This window comes from Mixophyes fleayi, chromosome 3 (assembly GCF_038048845.1).
Source record: "Mixophyes fleayi isolate aMixFle1 chromosome 3, aMixFle1.hap1, whole genome shotgun sequence".
NCBI lineage: Eukaryota > Metazoa > Chordata > Amphibia > Anura > Limnodynastidae > Mixophyes > Mixophyes fleayi.
The window spans coordinates 239489873-239504148 of NC_134404.1; the positions used below are offsets into that span (position 1 = coordinate 239489873).

General features: G+C 37.8%; 1 protein-coding gene across 1 annotated transcript in view; it reads right to left on the reverse strand.

Annotated features, from left to right (window-relative positions):
• Positions 1-2516: 2516 nt before the first annotated feature.
• The window catches only part of MOCS3 (molybdenum cofactor synthesis 3), a 72430-nt gene continuing 60670 nt past the window's right edge, over positions 2517-14276 (reverse strand). The window contains exon 13 of the mRNA XM_075203342.1: positions 2517-3510. Coding sequence (XP_075059443.1) covers positions 3353-3510 — 158 coding nt within the window. The 3' untranslated portion in view covers positions 2517-3352. The remainder of the gene's footprint in view (positions 3511-14276) is intronic.

Genomic DNA, 14276 nt, shown 5'->3' on the forward strand with positions numbered 1-14276 from the left:
AATTATGAAATGGGGTCTTTCTTCAGAATACACATTCCCACAGAACATCACAAACCAAAACAAGCCATTTTCCCACATCACAATAAACAAAAGGCTTCCATCCACAAAAGCTCATTGTATCAGATATATACATCAGAAATAGGCATTTGCTTTAGAAAGGGTAAAACAGAAAAAAATAATTTTCTACCCTGGTCTCAGATTCGTGTGTGTGTGATTCGTGGTACAGCACAAATCACACACAGCCTCTGCAAGCGCAGCCCCAACCCCACTCAGCCTAGAAATTGCTTGCCTGTTGCTCTTCAATATCAGGACCATCTCCTGAGAACTAGGTCTGCATCACCATCCTGCTTATTGCTCCAAATCCCTCCCTTTTTTTTGTGCTTCTAGCTGGCCGGGCATATCTCTGTGGAGAGGCCTGGGGCTGCAGCCCCATCAGGACCATTGTTAATCTGGCCCTGTACTATCAACCTTTTCATGGTCAGCCAACAAGGACATTGTCATACAGTACCCAGGAATAGATTCCTAGGCACTTTCTCCACAGGGGGTGAACAGTCCCAAAACACCAGTGGGAGGACACTAAGGGTTAAATGTTCTCATTTTCCCACCTATCACAAGATGGCTACCGCCCCTAATCCGCCCACCACTAGCCCTACCATTGTGAGAATATTGAAGCATAAACCTGTATTTTTGACTAGAGGAGTAGTGGATTAGTGACTAAAACTGTGCTTCCTTCACATGCGATTATTTGTAGGTACAGCATACACATCTGTCTGGTGATTCATATCTACATGTCTGTACTGCCATCTATGGAATAAACTGCATTTTGGTTGCAGCAATCTGCCTAGGTAAACAAACCACTAGGATGTGCGGTCCTCACACAAGGGCTGGCGTCTAAGCCACACCAAAAAAAAGCCCTTAAATAGGCCTGAGAGACAGCTGCCAAGACAACACAAGGCAATATTTTTAGACAAAACCAAAAGTGTGTGGCAATATAAATGTATATAGAGTTTTTCTCAGCGCTTGTCCTTAAAACTTCATGTATGTGTGAATCTAGCAAAATGAAAACATAAAGTATTTGTTCATATTTTGATTAAAACATTTAAGCCTACATCCTCTGGGTATTCTACTTTGGCACCGACTGGCTACGGGTTTTGGCTACTGTTGGACTGATTCAGGATTGTGCCAGTGTGGATCTTCTGCAGACATTGATACCTTATGCACCTGTCAAAAGCAGATCATCAGACTTTGTCCCTGCCCTGCAAGCAGAGGAGCCTACAGTGTGGCTCTGTGCCCAAGATTGCTTTCCATGGGATTGGGAATGTCCTCAAAAGCATTTTTTACCATTGAGGGTAAGGTTTTCTAGTAACCGTTCTTGTACGGTTAGCCCCCTGATATTTACTTTAGGATGAATTGTAAATACATCTTTTTTTATATAAAATTAAGTACAGGTGTACTTTGTCAGTTGTCTAAGTGATTCCAAACACAGGTGGTTATCGGATCCTCAGTTAGCACATTAGGCCGTTTACGGGCAAATCAGCTACACATAAGTCCGGTATTCTGACACCGACCCCGGTGCCACCAAGTCTGGGCAATTTCATATTTAAATCTCCCACCCAAATCACTTCAGGGACCTGCCCTGGGGTCTAGCTCCCCATTCCAAATAGATATTGGCAGCAAAGGGTGTGTGGCCAAATCCTGGGGCAGGGTGTCCCTGCTGCTGAAGCCTTCCACGATCCAGTGTGACTCTTTGCCTGACTGCAGGTTTGAAAAAGTGTACATGCTGCCATTAAGATTCTAGCTGTCATTATGTAGATTGCACTAAATAATAACTAGAATTTGATTGGTTGCTATTTGCAACATCTCCACTTTTTCAAACCCACAGCTTGATAAACTTACCCCCAAGTGTCAAATGAATCCAAGGAAATTGTTTGCTATAGAACCCTATAGTATAGATATATAAAATTACTATAATTACTTTACCCATATATAGTAGCTGATAATATTATTAATCCCCAGATTAAATGGGTTGGAATCAAAATACAAGCAACTCCCATATGGGAGAATTAGGTTTAATTCATGTAACTCTTTATTATACATATTCAAATGCCAGACAGTAGCATATATAAATAAATTTGATATGTAATATTTCTCTATCCACTCTCATAGAGGATACCTAATTGCTGATATAATTCTTTTTAATTCTCACCTTCTTTGCTTTTCTTCCCCTACTTACATGATTTTAATATTTTGCCTTCTACAGGAGAAACCATTCTTCTTTTAAGGAATTTTAAAATTTACAAGTTTTAACAGAAACAGCATATTTTCTCTGTGACCAAAGTGTGCACCAAATATTAATAACCAGTCTTTTCCTGATGTATAAACACCATTGGTTATATGGCGGCACCTTTCCCTAAGAAATTCCCAATATGACTGATAGGCGTGATAATAGGGATTAGGACTAGGGCTGTGCGGCTGTGAGTCTTTTTCTCTCCCACATATACACTGGACCACCAAGGCGAGTTCCAAAATATATTTTATTAATATATACATTTTAAAATTAAGTACATTTTAAAAATATTTTACAATGCAATGGCAGCTCATTTTTTAATTTCTCAAGAAGCCATACCTTAACATTCTAGGTATCATGTGCTAAACATTACTTGTGGGTTTGGGAGGTTGCAGAGTGCTTAATTTATCCATAAGAGGGGGTAGGGTACTGCAGCTCAGCAGTTTTACTTATGAGCCCAGCTTTGCTCCTGGCTGCTGCTTAGACACGTCTTTCCACTTTTAGCTATGCACATGTAGTCATATATTGGTATTTTGCCTGCTGTCAGCAGGTAACAGATTTAAGGATGGCTCAGTGCACACTTTGGTATTTATTTTTGCTATTTTATAAGGCTATGTGCTTATCTGATCTCATTACTGACACAACCCATTTATAACCATATAATCTTCCCTTTACCCTAAACTTCAGTTTGTACCCTCTGTACAGGAAGCTGTGCTGTCCATTCTGACATTTGGCCTGTCCCCAATTTGCCCTATGTGATCCAGTGTCTAGCAGTACAGTGAGACCAACTGCATCAACATTAAATCCTAAAAATAATTGGTAATGTTAGCTATTTTTAACAGTTGTAAATAAGTTGTAGACTTTATTTGATTTGAGGTTACTCCAATGTTCCCTTTCCTCTCCATATTGAGGATTTGTTATTCATATTACATATAAGCATTATATAAGCCCCCTCGACATACGTTAAATTCTTTTTACACAAAATAAAAACATAGAAACCTTTGCTAAAACAAAATACCAAAAGCTGTTTTATTTACAAAGACTTAAATTCACACATTTCAAACTTCAATATTGAGGAAATGTAGGATCAATCTTCTCAGACCAAGCCATCAAACCACCTTTAACATCTTTTGCTACAAACATATCCGTTTTTTTGCCAGAAACTTTCTGCAGTATTTTCACAGCTTTTTGCGAATCATTTCCAAGTTTGCAGATCACAATCACTGAAACAGAAAAGTAAATTATAGTTAGGCATCAATAGTTTTTATATAAAGATTCTTAAGAGTTTGCCGATTGAAAATTTCTAACAAATGTGTATTGCAGCAAAAGGCATTTTCAATGTGTTCATGGTTTAATATCATAAATACTAAAAAGGCAGCTATCTAGTAAATCTGGCTTATATATTACGGCATGAGTGTATACACTTTTGTTATATGCCATGTAAAGCCACACTAGAATTGTCTAATATCTAAAGATTTTTTGGCAAAGCAAAACAGATTGTTACAGTGGCCTTATACAGGAATCTATATAATACACGGGCAGCCCGGTGGCACAGTGGTCTCACGGCGTTGGGGCCATGAGTTTGATTCCAACCAGGGCCCTATGTGTGTGTATGTTCTCCCCATCTTTGCGAAGGTTTCCTGAAGGTGCTCCGGTTTCAACCCACTTAAAAGTTAATGCTTATTTTCGACATTACAACTTGTCGACGTAATGAACATCGCCATTTTGAATGTCGACATTTTAGCTGTGTCAACATTCTGATTGGCTACAGTATGGTGTCAAAATTCTGAATGGTGTCATTTTCATTGTCGCCATTTTGACTACATCCCAAAAATAACACCCTGAATCTACGCTTGACAAAAAAAAAAAAAGTGCATTGGAAAATTGTGCCAACATTCAGGAAAATTGGAAATTAACTTATAATTAGGATGTACATTTCTTACAGAGATCAAATCCTTTCAATTAAACTATTACTTAAATGAACAAATAAAAATGAGATGCTAATTGATCTTTCAATATAAGTCCTATCCTGAAAGCAGTCTCAGGAAATTATTTATACTAAATTATGGTCTGAATTTTAACCTTTCCAAATAAGTAGGATGACAGACTACATTTCCTTTGTGGTCAATAGTTGTAGGAATTTGTCATAAATTGAAGACTAGGATAATTCATCATGTATATAATAATGAACACAGCATAATAATAAAATTTGGAAATAAATTTCGGACGACGTTGATGTCACAAAGAAAAATTGAAGTTGTAGCTTAGTCACATGTTTAAGACATGACAAAACTAAATATAGATCAAATGGTACTCTGTCACCATATGCACTAAAATATAGACAATTGTTTTTCCATGTTCTTTTTTTATTTACACTTACCTTATCTCATCCTATATTAGTACGCTACTTTATATGAACTTTTATTGGTGGTGAAAAATTATACAGGTTTGTGACTTTGTTGGTTACAATTCTGTATCTAAAAGAGTCTTTACAAGTCACTATACCAGCCCCAGATGCTGTAATAACTAAACCAGAATGGCGGACATAGTAAACTAATCTTGTGAGATTCAAATCCTTTTATTCCAATTAATATTATTAAGGATTCAGTAGCCATGCCACTAAAGCCAAAGGGTATGTCTGATTGTGTGGTGCAAACCATGCTTTAGGGAAGGAAATTGGTTTCGTCCATAAATTATCAGTGTGGAAAACATATTTTCTGGTGCAAGAGGAATGAATTTTCTTTTTTTTTTGTTTACCAAGATTACTTATGCTCTTGCAAAAATGCCAGTTTGCTCCTTAGCTCACTATCCATCTTCTTTCAAAGAAGACTAGCTCTGTTACCGGATGTTCAGACATTTTTGAAAGGTTTACTTTATGTACAATCTCCTTATGTCCCTGCAGTGGGCTCTCAACTTGGTCTTGAGTGCTCTACAACATTTTTTTTGTACCATTGGACTAAAAGGAATTGAAAATTCTGATGTGGAACACGGTCTTTCTGTGGCTGGATCACGTATAAATAACTTACTTGTAGCTGAATTTATTGTAGAAATTTATTTCAATTAGTTGTGCAGGTGCCAATTTTTATCATTGCAAAGGTACTTATTTTTTTTACATATTGGTATGGGTTTGTATGGAAATGTATTGATTTCAGAGAGAGGATTCCATGTTTGGGTTTTGCAACTGTCTAGAGGCAGGTAATCTCATGTTAATTAGAATTTCATCGCTGAGTGATTATACTTGCCGGGGTATACTCCCTACGCAAATGATCACAGATGAATGTGAATTTTGCAAGTTAAATTGCGTTCAAAACAAGATTAGAGAAATGTTATATCCCGATGTTAAACATTCAATAGAAAACCTCAGACATAGTGGGGCCACTAGAAGCAATGTAAAAGATGTTAAACTCCTCCAGGCTGATTTATGGGCAGGCTGCATGAAGCACCTGGATTGGTTAGAGGGGCAAGATGCTTGATTACATCCTGCCAGGGTATCTGTGTAAATTTGTATAAAAAATGCAACGTGTTTGTCCATAAGTATTATACCATCTGCACTTCTGGAGATCACTAGTAACTTAAACTTGTGAGTGTATAACTGTCCTTTTTAGGACATCCTGAGCTAATAAACTTCTTTAAAGGAACCTGCTTTGACGCCTACTTACCCTGCTGTAATTCCTGTGACCTACAGATTTTACCTAATCTAATCCATTATCCAGCTGTTCTGAGGTTGGGACCCAGCATTGCAGTACAAACGCTCTGCCTGCAACTCTGGCCAGTGTGATAGACCAGGGGGAAACATCCACAGCAACCCTGATCTGAAGGCGAGAGGTCAAGGGTACCAGCAAGGGAGTACACTAGAAGCGAGTTACCAGGAAGGACATGGGTAACTGGTAAGTGCTTGCGGACATATGTTCATAGGACAGGATTTAAGACGTGAGCAGGGCTGATGATCTTTTGGTCCACTAGATGTGCATAAGAGGGGCTCTAAGGTTACCATAGCTAGTTGGATTATGGCTGTAATCCATCAGGATTATAGTAGAGCATAGCAGCCTGTTCCCGAGAGTCTTCGGGGTCACTCCACCAGGTCGGTTACCTGAGCAGCTGTGTGTGGCTGCTACCTGGTTCTTTGATTACACTTATATCAGATTTTAGAAGTTTAATGGATTTACACCCAGGGATGCATTTTGGGAGAAAGGCGATTTATACTGTTTCTTCTGGGCGCTCTAACCTGTGATGGCAGCATTATTATTTATCTAAGGTGTCTGGTGTCCCCAATGGATGATTGAGAAAATAATATCTTCATACCTGCGTTAAATCCTTTTCTCTTAGTCCATTGGGGGTGGGGAACCGGACATCCACCTTTACACACTGGGTTCTACTTTTGTGTGATATGTTTATGGGGTTTTTTTTGTCCAGAAAGGTGGTGTTCTTTTTCTCCTCTCATATCATTTCTCTCCCTCTCTTTCTCTCTTATTCTGTGGGGCTTGGTTAAAAATAAACGGAGGGCCTTCAGGAGCAAAATATAGAGGAGGAGGAGGAGGAGCTGTTAACAAGTTTAAGTGCCCACATGTCTGGATCTACACACTATACCCAAAAGGTATCCGATGCCCCCCAGTGGACTAAGATAAAAGTATTTATAGCATAAAAATCTTATTTTTTTTCTCTTCTCAGCTGCTGCAGTAGAACTATGAATGATGCAAGGACCTGTGGTACACGTCACATGCAGAACAATCTAAAAATGGGAGCATGAAGTTTGCATTGCAAGCTTTGGTTGAATTACAAGCAAGATCCAACTTCTAGCAGTCATTATCCTTAACAAAACCAAGGGTTGGGGGAGAGGCCTAGACAAACATACTAACGATACTGAAGTTGCCAATATGAATTTACATTGTATGGTTTATGTGAAAACCATGTGGTGGTGAGGACGACTACCACATTCAGTGGGTGTCGATTATTACATCCGCATAGTTACCTTTGTTGACTTACGATTTTGCTGCGGGTATTGTGCTCTGATGCCAAACAATGGAATAGCTGCCTTGTTTCAGTAAGGATTTATTGTAGTGTATGCTACCATTATGAAATCATTGTGAAGAAGTAAAAGCCATGTCATATGGTATTTTCTACCCATGATTTCTGTAATACAAGACACCAACAAAAAGCCAGTATGGCAGCCCTTTTTTGACAGAAAAATCAGATGTCAGACTGTTGGTGTACAGTACTACCAAAATAGGAATTTATATATCACTTCCTCGGTTGTATTACATATAGAGGCATCTTGTGTAAAAATTATATTTTTAAATTTGCTTTACAGTGAAAGATTAAAGTAATTCCCTCACATGCAGGCAACACTGGCAGGATATTAGCTAATGGCATAATGTATAGAAATGTTTCATTGACCCTATTTCTGTACAATAGGATTCAAATATTGTGAGCTGGCATAAGAGTTATTGTCTGGCATGAATAAGCAAGTGTCTAAACTTAGGCTACTTTTCAGTTCCTCCAAAAATGCTAATTTGTCATCTACAATAAATAGGGCCATGCACTCTGCCTAATATATCATTAACACCAGGACCCTTAATGAGTCTGGGAGCGTCATTAAGTCTGTTGAGAGTTTTCTGGTCCCGGTGGACATGGGACCGGTCGCACAAATCAGAGCTCTGTTGCAGCCACAGTGGAAAAACACCATTAAACACCGCTTAGCAGTCTATTACCGTGGGGATAATATATATCCCGCCGCAGAATTCGCTCCTACGATGGAGGTAGAAGTTTCTGGCGTCCTTCATGCCATCCAACCAACATTGCACCAAGGCAGAGAAAAAATGTGTCGATTGCAATAAGGCCGCCTTGACCAGCGTGCCAGCTCCACAAGTAGAAGATATGACGGAACATCGCCTAACAACAGATCAGTATGTATCAGTGCCTTAGGCAGTCACCCCCGTTTCTTATGCTGAAGTTGTAAAGGCAATACAAGAGACAATGAGACCCCTCATGCAGTTACAAGTCGGCAAACTAACGGAGACCATTAGAGATATGAAGGAACAATTATTACAAGTATCACAAAGAGTATCTGCTACCGAATGCCAGATTGCAGAGCTGTTCCAAGACATAGCCTTACTTAAGAAAGGTTCATCTGCTCTATATAAAACGCAAAAACAAATACAGAACAAACTAGACTACATTGAAAACCAATCCAGAAGAAATAATTAAAAAAAATTGGGTTTGCCTGAAACAATGAAAGGCCCAGATTTATACTGCTTTATTCATGATACTTTGCCTGATCTATTGCATATACCAAAAGTTAATGTCATCTTTGCTATAGAACAAGCACATAGACTGGGTCCTATGAGATATAATTCTGATTCTAAACCTCGTGTAGTCATATTTAAATGCTTAAATTATGTGCATAAAATGGCTATCTAGTCCGCTTTAAAGAAACATAACCTAACCTGGGGAGGGCATAAGCTGCGTATATTTCAAAATTATTCAGCAGAAGTGACAAGAGCCCGAAAAGATTTCTCCCAATTTGTACCAAGCTAGTGAAAGAGGGCAGAAAGTTTGCTTTATTATATCCGGCGCACCTCCCGTCTGTTTCAAGGCAGCGATCATAAAGATTTTACCAAGGTGGCAGATGCTTCTGCATGCTTGAATGAAGAACACATGGAGAGTTCAGATCAAATGGTTCCTGATGGAATAATGGCTGGCCCTGATTGAGATCCCTGCTTTGCTGTGCTCAAATCTTCAGATATTGTGGCTCTGTTAAGTCACCAAGTTGCCGAGTTAGTTTAAAATATCTCAATTCTTCTCCTCAATTTCTACACCACTATAAGCCCATACTAGCCCATTATGTGGCCATTTCACCCTTTAGCAAAAAGTCAGCTCTTTTTTTCCTTACCTTGGAGGGTTGCACACGAATGTATCAGAAGATTAAGACCAACTGATTTGCAGCAGACAAGGAAGAGAGGACGCGTTGTTTTTTTTTTCTTTATCTTTTTGGGTATATTTTCTGGGTATATATTTTATTTTTCCCTCACATGGTAACCAGACATAAAATCACATTGTTTTGCTGTGGCTCTTGAGGAACACCACCTGATTTCCATATTTCACGATACGCTTATATCGCTGGAAGTCGTAGCTGGTGCTCTCTTGCACTGCAGGTTTGCCCCCTTGTTTTTTCCCTTTGTATTCCTTAATACCTTTTTCTTTCTGTGTGTATTTTTTTTTGTGTTCTTAGATGTTAAAGTCGAATGATTACTTGAGGTATTAAGGTGCAGAAGCTGGTGCCATTCGTGCTCTGTAAAGATAAGAACGGCCTCTTGCCGGATGTGGTTGTAAAGGGTTCTCAAAATTGTGGTAGGATGTATATTGTGTATGTACGAAAGGTGGCTGCATCCTAGTTGAATCTTATGACTTTCCAGGATACACCCCTCTCCCATTTTCCAATTGGTCGTTTGTGACTCAGTTTCAGATTGGTTAGGGGATGTCCCTCCTCCACAGGGAAATCCTTTTGGATCTCTCATATCAAAACCATCTCCACATGTCACCTCTAAAAATATGTTCCTGGAATGTGATGTGAGGGGCATAAATTTGCCTATTAAGAGACCGAAAATCTTAGCATACTTAACTAAAATGAAGGTGGACATTACCTTCCTGCAGGAGACTCACCTGGTAGATACCGAAGTTGTGAAATTACAAACACAAATAGTTTGTAAAGAGAGAGAGATATCCGCACTAGGCAAATCTCACACCAAGGTCTATTGATAGGCTCTCTAATATATTATAGCCTATCAAAAACAGGATGTTTATAATATAGTAAACAACATCCTGAACGGTGCACCCATACACCTGAAATGCAATGTATACCAAAAAGAAAAGAAAAAGGCAGGTGACTGTGGGGCACTCAGAACAATGGATGAGTGTATTTATTTAAATAAAATTCAATTTTATTGATATGCATTAAAATTTATTTGATAATTCATCCTATACCCAAAAGCTGGCGAAATATTAAAACCAAAACCAAAAACAAAAATGGATAAAATTGCAGATCCACTGCAAACTTAGCTCGGTGGTCCTATATTGGTTAATAGGTTCTAAATAGAAAGTATCGCTAATGTAGGTTAATATATAGATGTATTGGTAACAAGGAAAATAATATATATGTTTCTTTGCTAAGGGTTCCCTAATAGCAAATAAATCTCCTATTTTGTCTCCAATGATGCATTAGGTCTCTAACAAGATTTCTATGTAATTGAGAGAAACCCCTAGTGGTGACTTGTAAATAGCTATCTAATGAGCTATAGGGTTACTATATCTCAGAGAGTATAATATATGTACATGAATCGTTTCAAGGAGTTGCGTGGATACCCTAATATAAGAACGCTGAGTAGATCAATATGAATCTCCCTAAATGCCCTCTATTTCTGTGAAGAGAAATCTCTATATCATGGGGTAGGAGAGATGGTCTGAGCGTTTCCTAAGCAATTATAGATAACAAGGAAAATGGTATATAAGTTTCCTTTCTAAGGGTTCCCTAGTAGCAAATGAATCTCCTATATTGTCTCCAATGATAAATTATATCTCTAAAAGATACTTTCTATTTAGATACTTTCTATTTAGAACCTATTAACCAATATAGGACCACCGTGCTAAGTTTGCAGTGGATATGCAATTTTATCCATTTTTGTATTTGTTTTTGGTTTTAATATTTCGCCAGCTTTTGGGTATAGGATGAATTATCAAATAAATTTTAATGCATATCAATAAAATTGAATTTTATTTAAATAAATACACTCATCCATTGTTCTGAGTGCCCCTCAGTCACCTGCCTTTTTCTTTTCTTTTTGGTAGAAATTACAAACACACAAGCAAAAAGTAATGGCCTCCGCATCCTATAATTTGAAAGCCAGGAGTGTAGTTATCTTAATTATAGACCAAACTAGATTTACGCTCTCTAATTTATACGCCCCTAACAAGTACACAAAGTACTTTTATCAATCAATGTTAGCAAAAATGTATCCCTTTGCTGAAACTAAATTGATAATTGTAGGAGATTTTAACTTCGTTGCTTCTCCAGCCATGGATAAGATGAATAAATCTGCAATCACAAGTCATCCAATAGTTGGGTATAAATTATATTGCCAAAAAGCTGCATCTGCATTTAATAGATATATGGAGAGTGTGCCATCCGGTAGACATAAATTATACTTGTCTTTCGGCGGCGCATGCTTTCTTATCACGAATAGACTATTTCCTGACAGCTGATGTCTCGCCCCACAAATAACGGACACAGACATTGATACAATCTGCCTCTCAGACCACGCTCTAATTTGGTTTAAGATTGATACCCATAACCAAAGAGCCCCACCAAATTATGGAGATTTCCAGCATGCTTAGCCAGTTCCGTACGATTTAGAAATATGCTTGACGCAGCTTTGATGAAATATATAGGAAACAATCAGTTTAATATGGAGGATCCATTATTACTTTGGCAGGCTGCCAAAGCTGTAATACGTAGAGTCATACTTTCTTATGTCAGTCAACAAAACAAGAACCATACTGCCCTACTCAATAAGAGACAGGCTGAATTAACCGAGGCATATCAACAATATATAAAAACTCCAACCCCACAATCAAAATCAAAACTACCAAAGACGTAAGATACAGATAATACAGTTACACATTTGGGAAACAGTTCTATTTCACATAGGAAGTACCGATTTCATCAGTTTGGTAATAAACCGGCCAAACTTCTTTCCAAACTGCTGACAGGGGAACAAACGCCTAATTCCATATTAATGTTACAGAATGAGGCAGGAACCTTAGTTTATAAAGGGGAACAAATAGCAGAACAGCTCTTACACTTTTATACTGAGTTATATACACAAGAACCCATTGAAGAGGAGAAGCTAAACTTTTGGAGATATATGAACATACCTTAAATACAAGATAATGAGGCTAAATTGCTGTCTTGATGGTCAAAGAAGTTCGTAAAGCTTTACAATCCCTTAAGGCAGAAAAAAGCACCAGGACCAGACGGTCTCTGCGGTGAATTTTACAAAATTTTATCCCCTAGACTGTGGATCTTATAACAGAATTGTTTAATACTATCATTTCTAAAGAAGTCATACCATTATACTTTAATTCAGCAATCATTTAAGTCCTCCCAAAAACTGGGCTCATATCACCCAATATCGCTCCTAAATGTCGATTATAAAATATTCACCAAAATACTAGCTGAAAGAGTGAAAGTACTTCTTCCCTCTATAGTGTATATTGATCACACAGGCTTTGTCTGGGGGCGTCACTCCGTAGTTAATATAAGAAAAACAATACACTATTTAGATTTTTCTGGAGCACAAGATCTTAACCTTATCCTTTCATTAGACGCTGAACCTGACCTGGTAAGATCTGTTTACAAATTTTACCAGAGATCATGCCATTGACGGGTGGGACAAGATTACGGGGGATATGCATTGTAATATCATGTTTTACACGGACATGTACTTCGATTAAATACTTAGGGATAACTATTCCACACTTAATTAGGTCTTTGTATCAAATGAACTTCGTTCCTGTCTTGGCAAAGGTCATCAAGTTAATGGATATTTGTCAATTTCTTAAATTTATCATTACTTGGACGTGTAGTTACTGTGAAGTGTAATTTTTCCAGAAATGGCTTATCTTATCCAAATGTTACCTATTAGCCTTAACAAATTGAACAGCGAAAAATGTATGTCTGCAATATTCAGATTTATATAGCGTAACAACAAACCTAGAATAGCAAGGGTCTGCTTACAGCTTACTAGAAAACATGGAGTGGGAGTTCCCAATATACATGCATTCATGCAAGTGGCTATGTTCCGTTATATATTGGACTGGCTGCACAACAATAAAAAGCTTCACGAACAAAAAATTGGAAAGAGCGCTATTCTACCTATATTGCCCAGCAGCACTGCTGCATTTGTCTAGAACTCAAATTCCCCCAGCTTTTGCTATCCAACCCTCTATTTTCAGATACTTACAAATCACGGATAATTATTAACAAGAAATATAAACATCCTGCCACAAGTACCAAATATATACCAATATAAGGTAATCCAGGTTTTTCTCCCAGTCTGGAGAATACAACACTCTTAGGGGGTATTCAATTTACCGCGAGTTGGGTTTTTGGCCCTCAGCGTTAAAAAAAAAAAAAAAAAATATAAATCATCACACGCGGGTTTCTAGCGACTGTTTTTAGGTAACGCGGCGTTAAAACTCGTGCAATTCAAATTAAAAAAAGAGGGAACGCTGCCCCCGCGCGTTGATCATTGGTGTTTGCAAGTTATTAGGGGAGTGAAGAGGAGTTTTAATGCGGTCATGTGTAACAAAAAAAAGGATTGGCATACATTTTCATACATTAGATTGCATTTGATAATATCTACATTACAGTACGTTCACTATTTTTTACAATAGAATCATCTATACCATGTCAAAACACATTAGTACATACATATTTGTACCAAAAACATACATAAATATATTTAGTGGTTTTTTTATGGGTTTTTTTTCATTATTTTTTCACAAGAAAAAAAACTTTTTATTATTACGCATTACTGATAAACATAGTTTATCTTTTTTTTTTTCATTATTACATGATTTCAAATACTTTTCATAGGTTTTTTATTTTTAGCACACCCCAAAGAGGTGCGAGATAAAACAGCATATTTGTCTGTTTAACACGCCGCATTAAATAACAATTGAATAGCTTTTAACGTGACGAGCTCTCAACCACCCTATTCTTTCAAAAGACCTTCTACTGGAGCACGAGAGGACCGTTTCATGAAAAAAAAAACTGAGCGTTAAAATTAAATCGCAGGTTAAACTGCTCGAAAATGGGAAAAAAAAACAGTATAAAATGACAACGCGAACATACTCCCCAAATGGCTGTACCTCTTCCAAAACCCTTCCGGTAGCTGTCCCTGCCTCTTTCCTTGCCAACATCCAGAAGGCACTC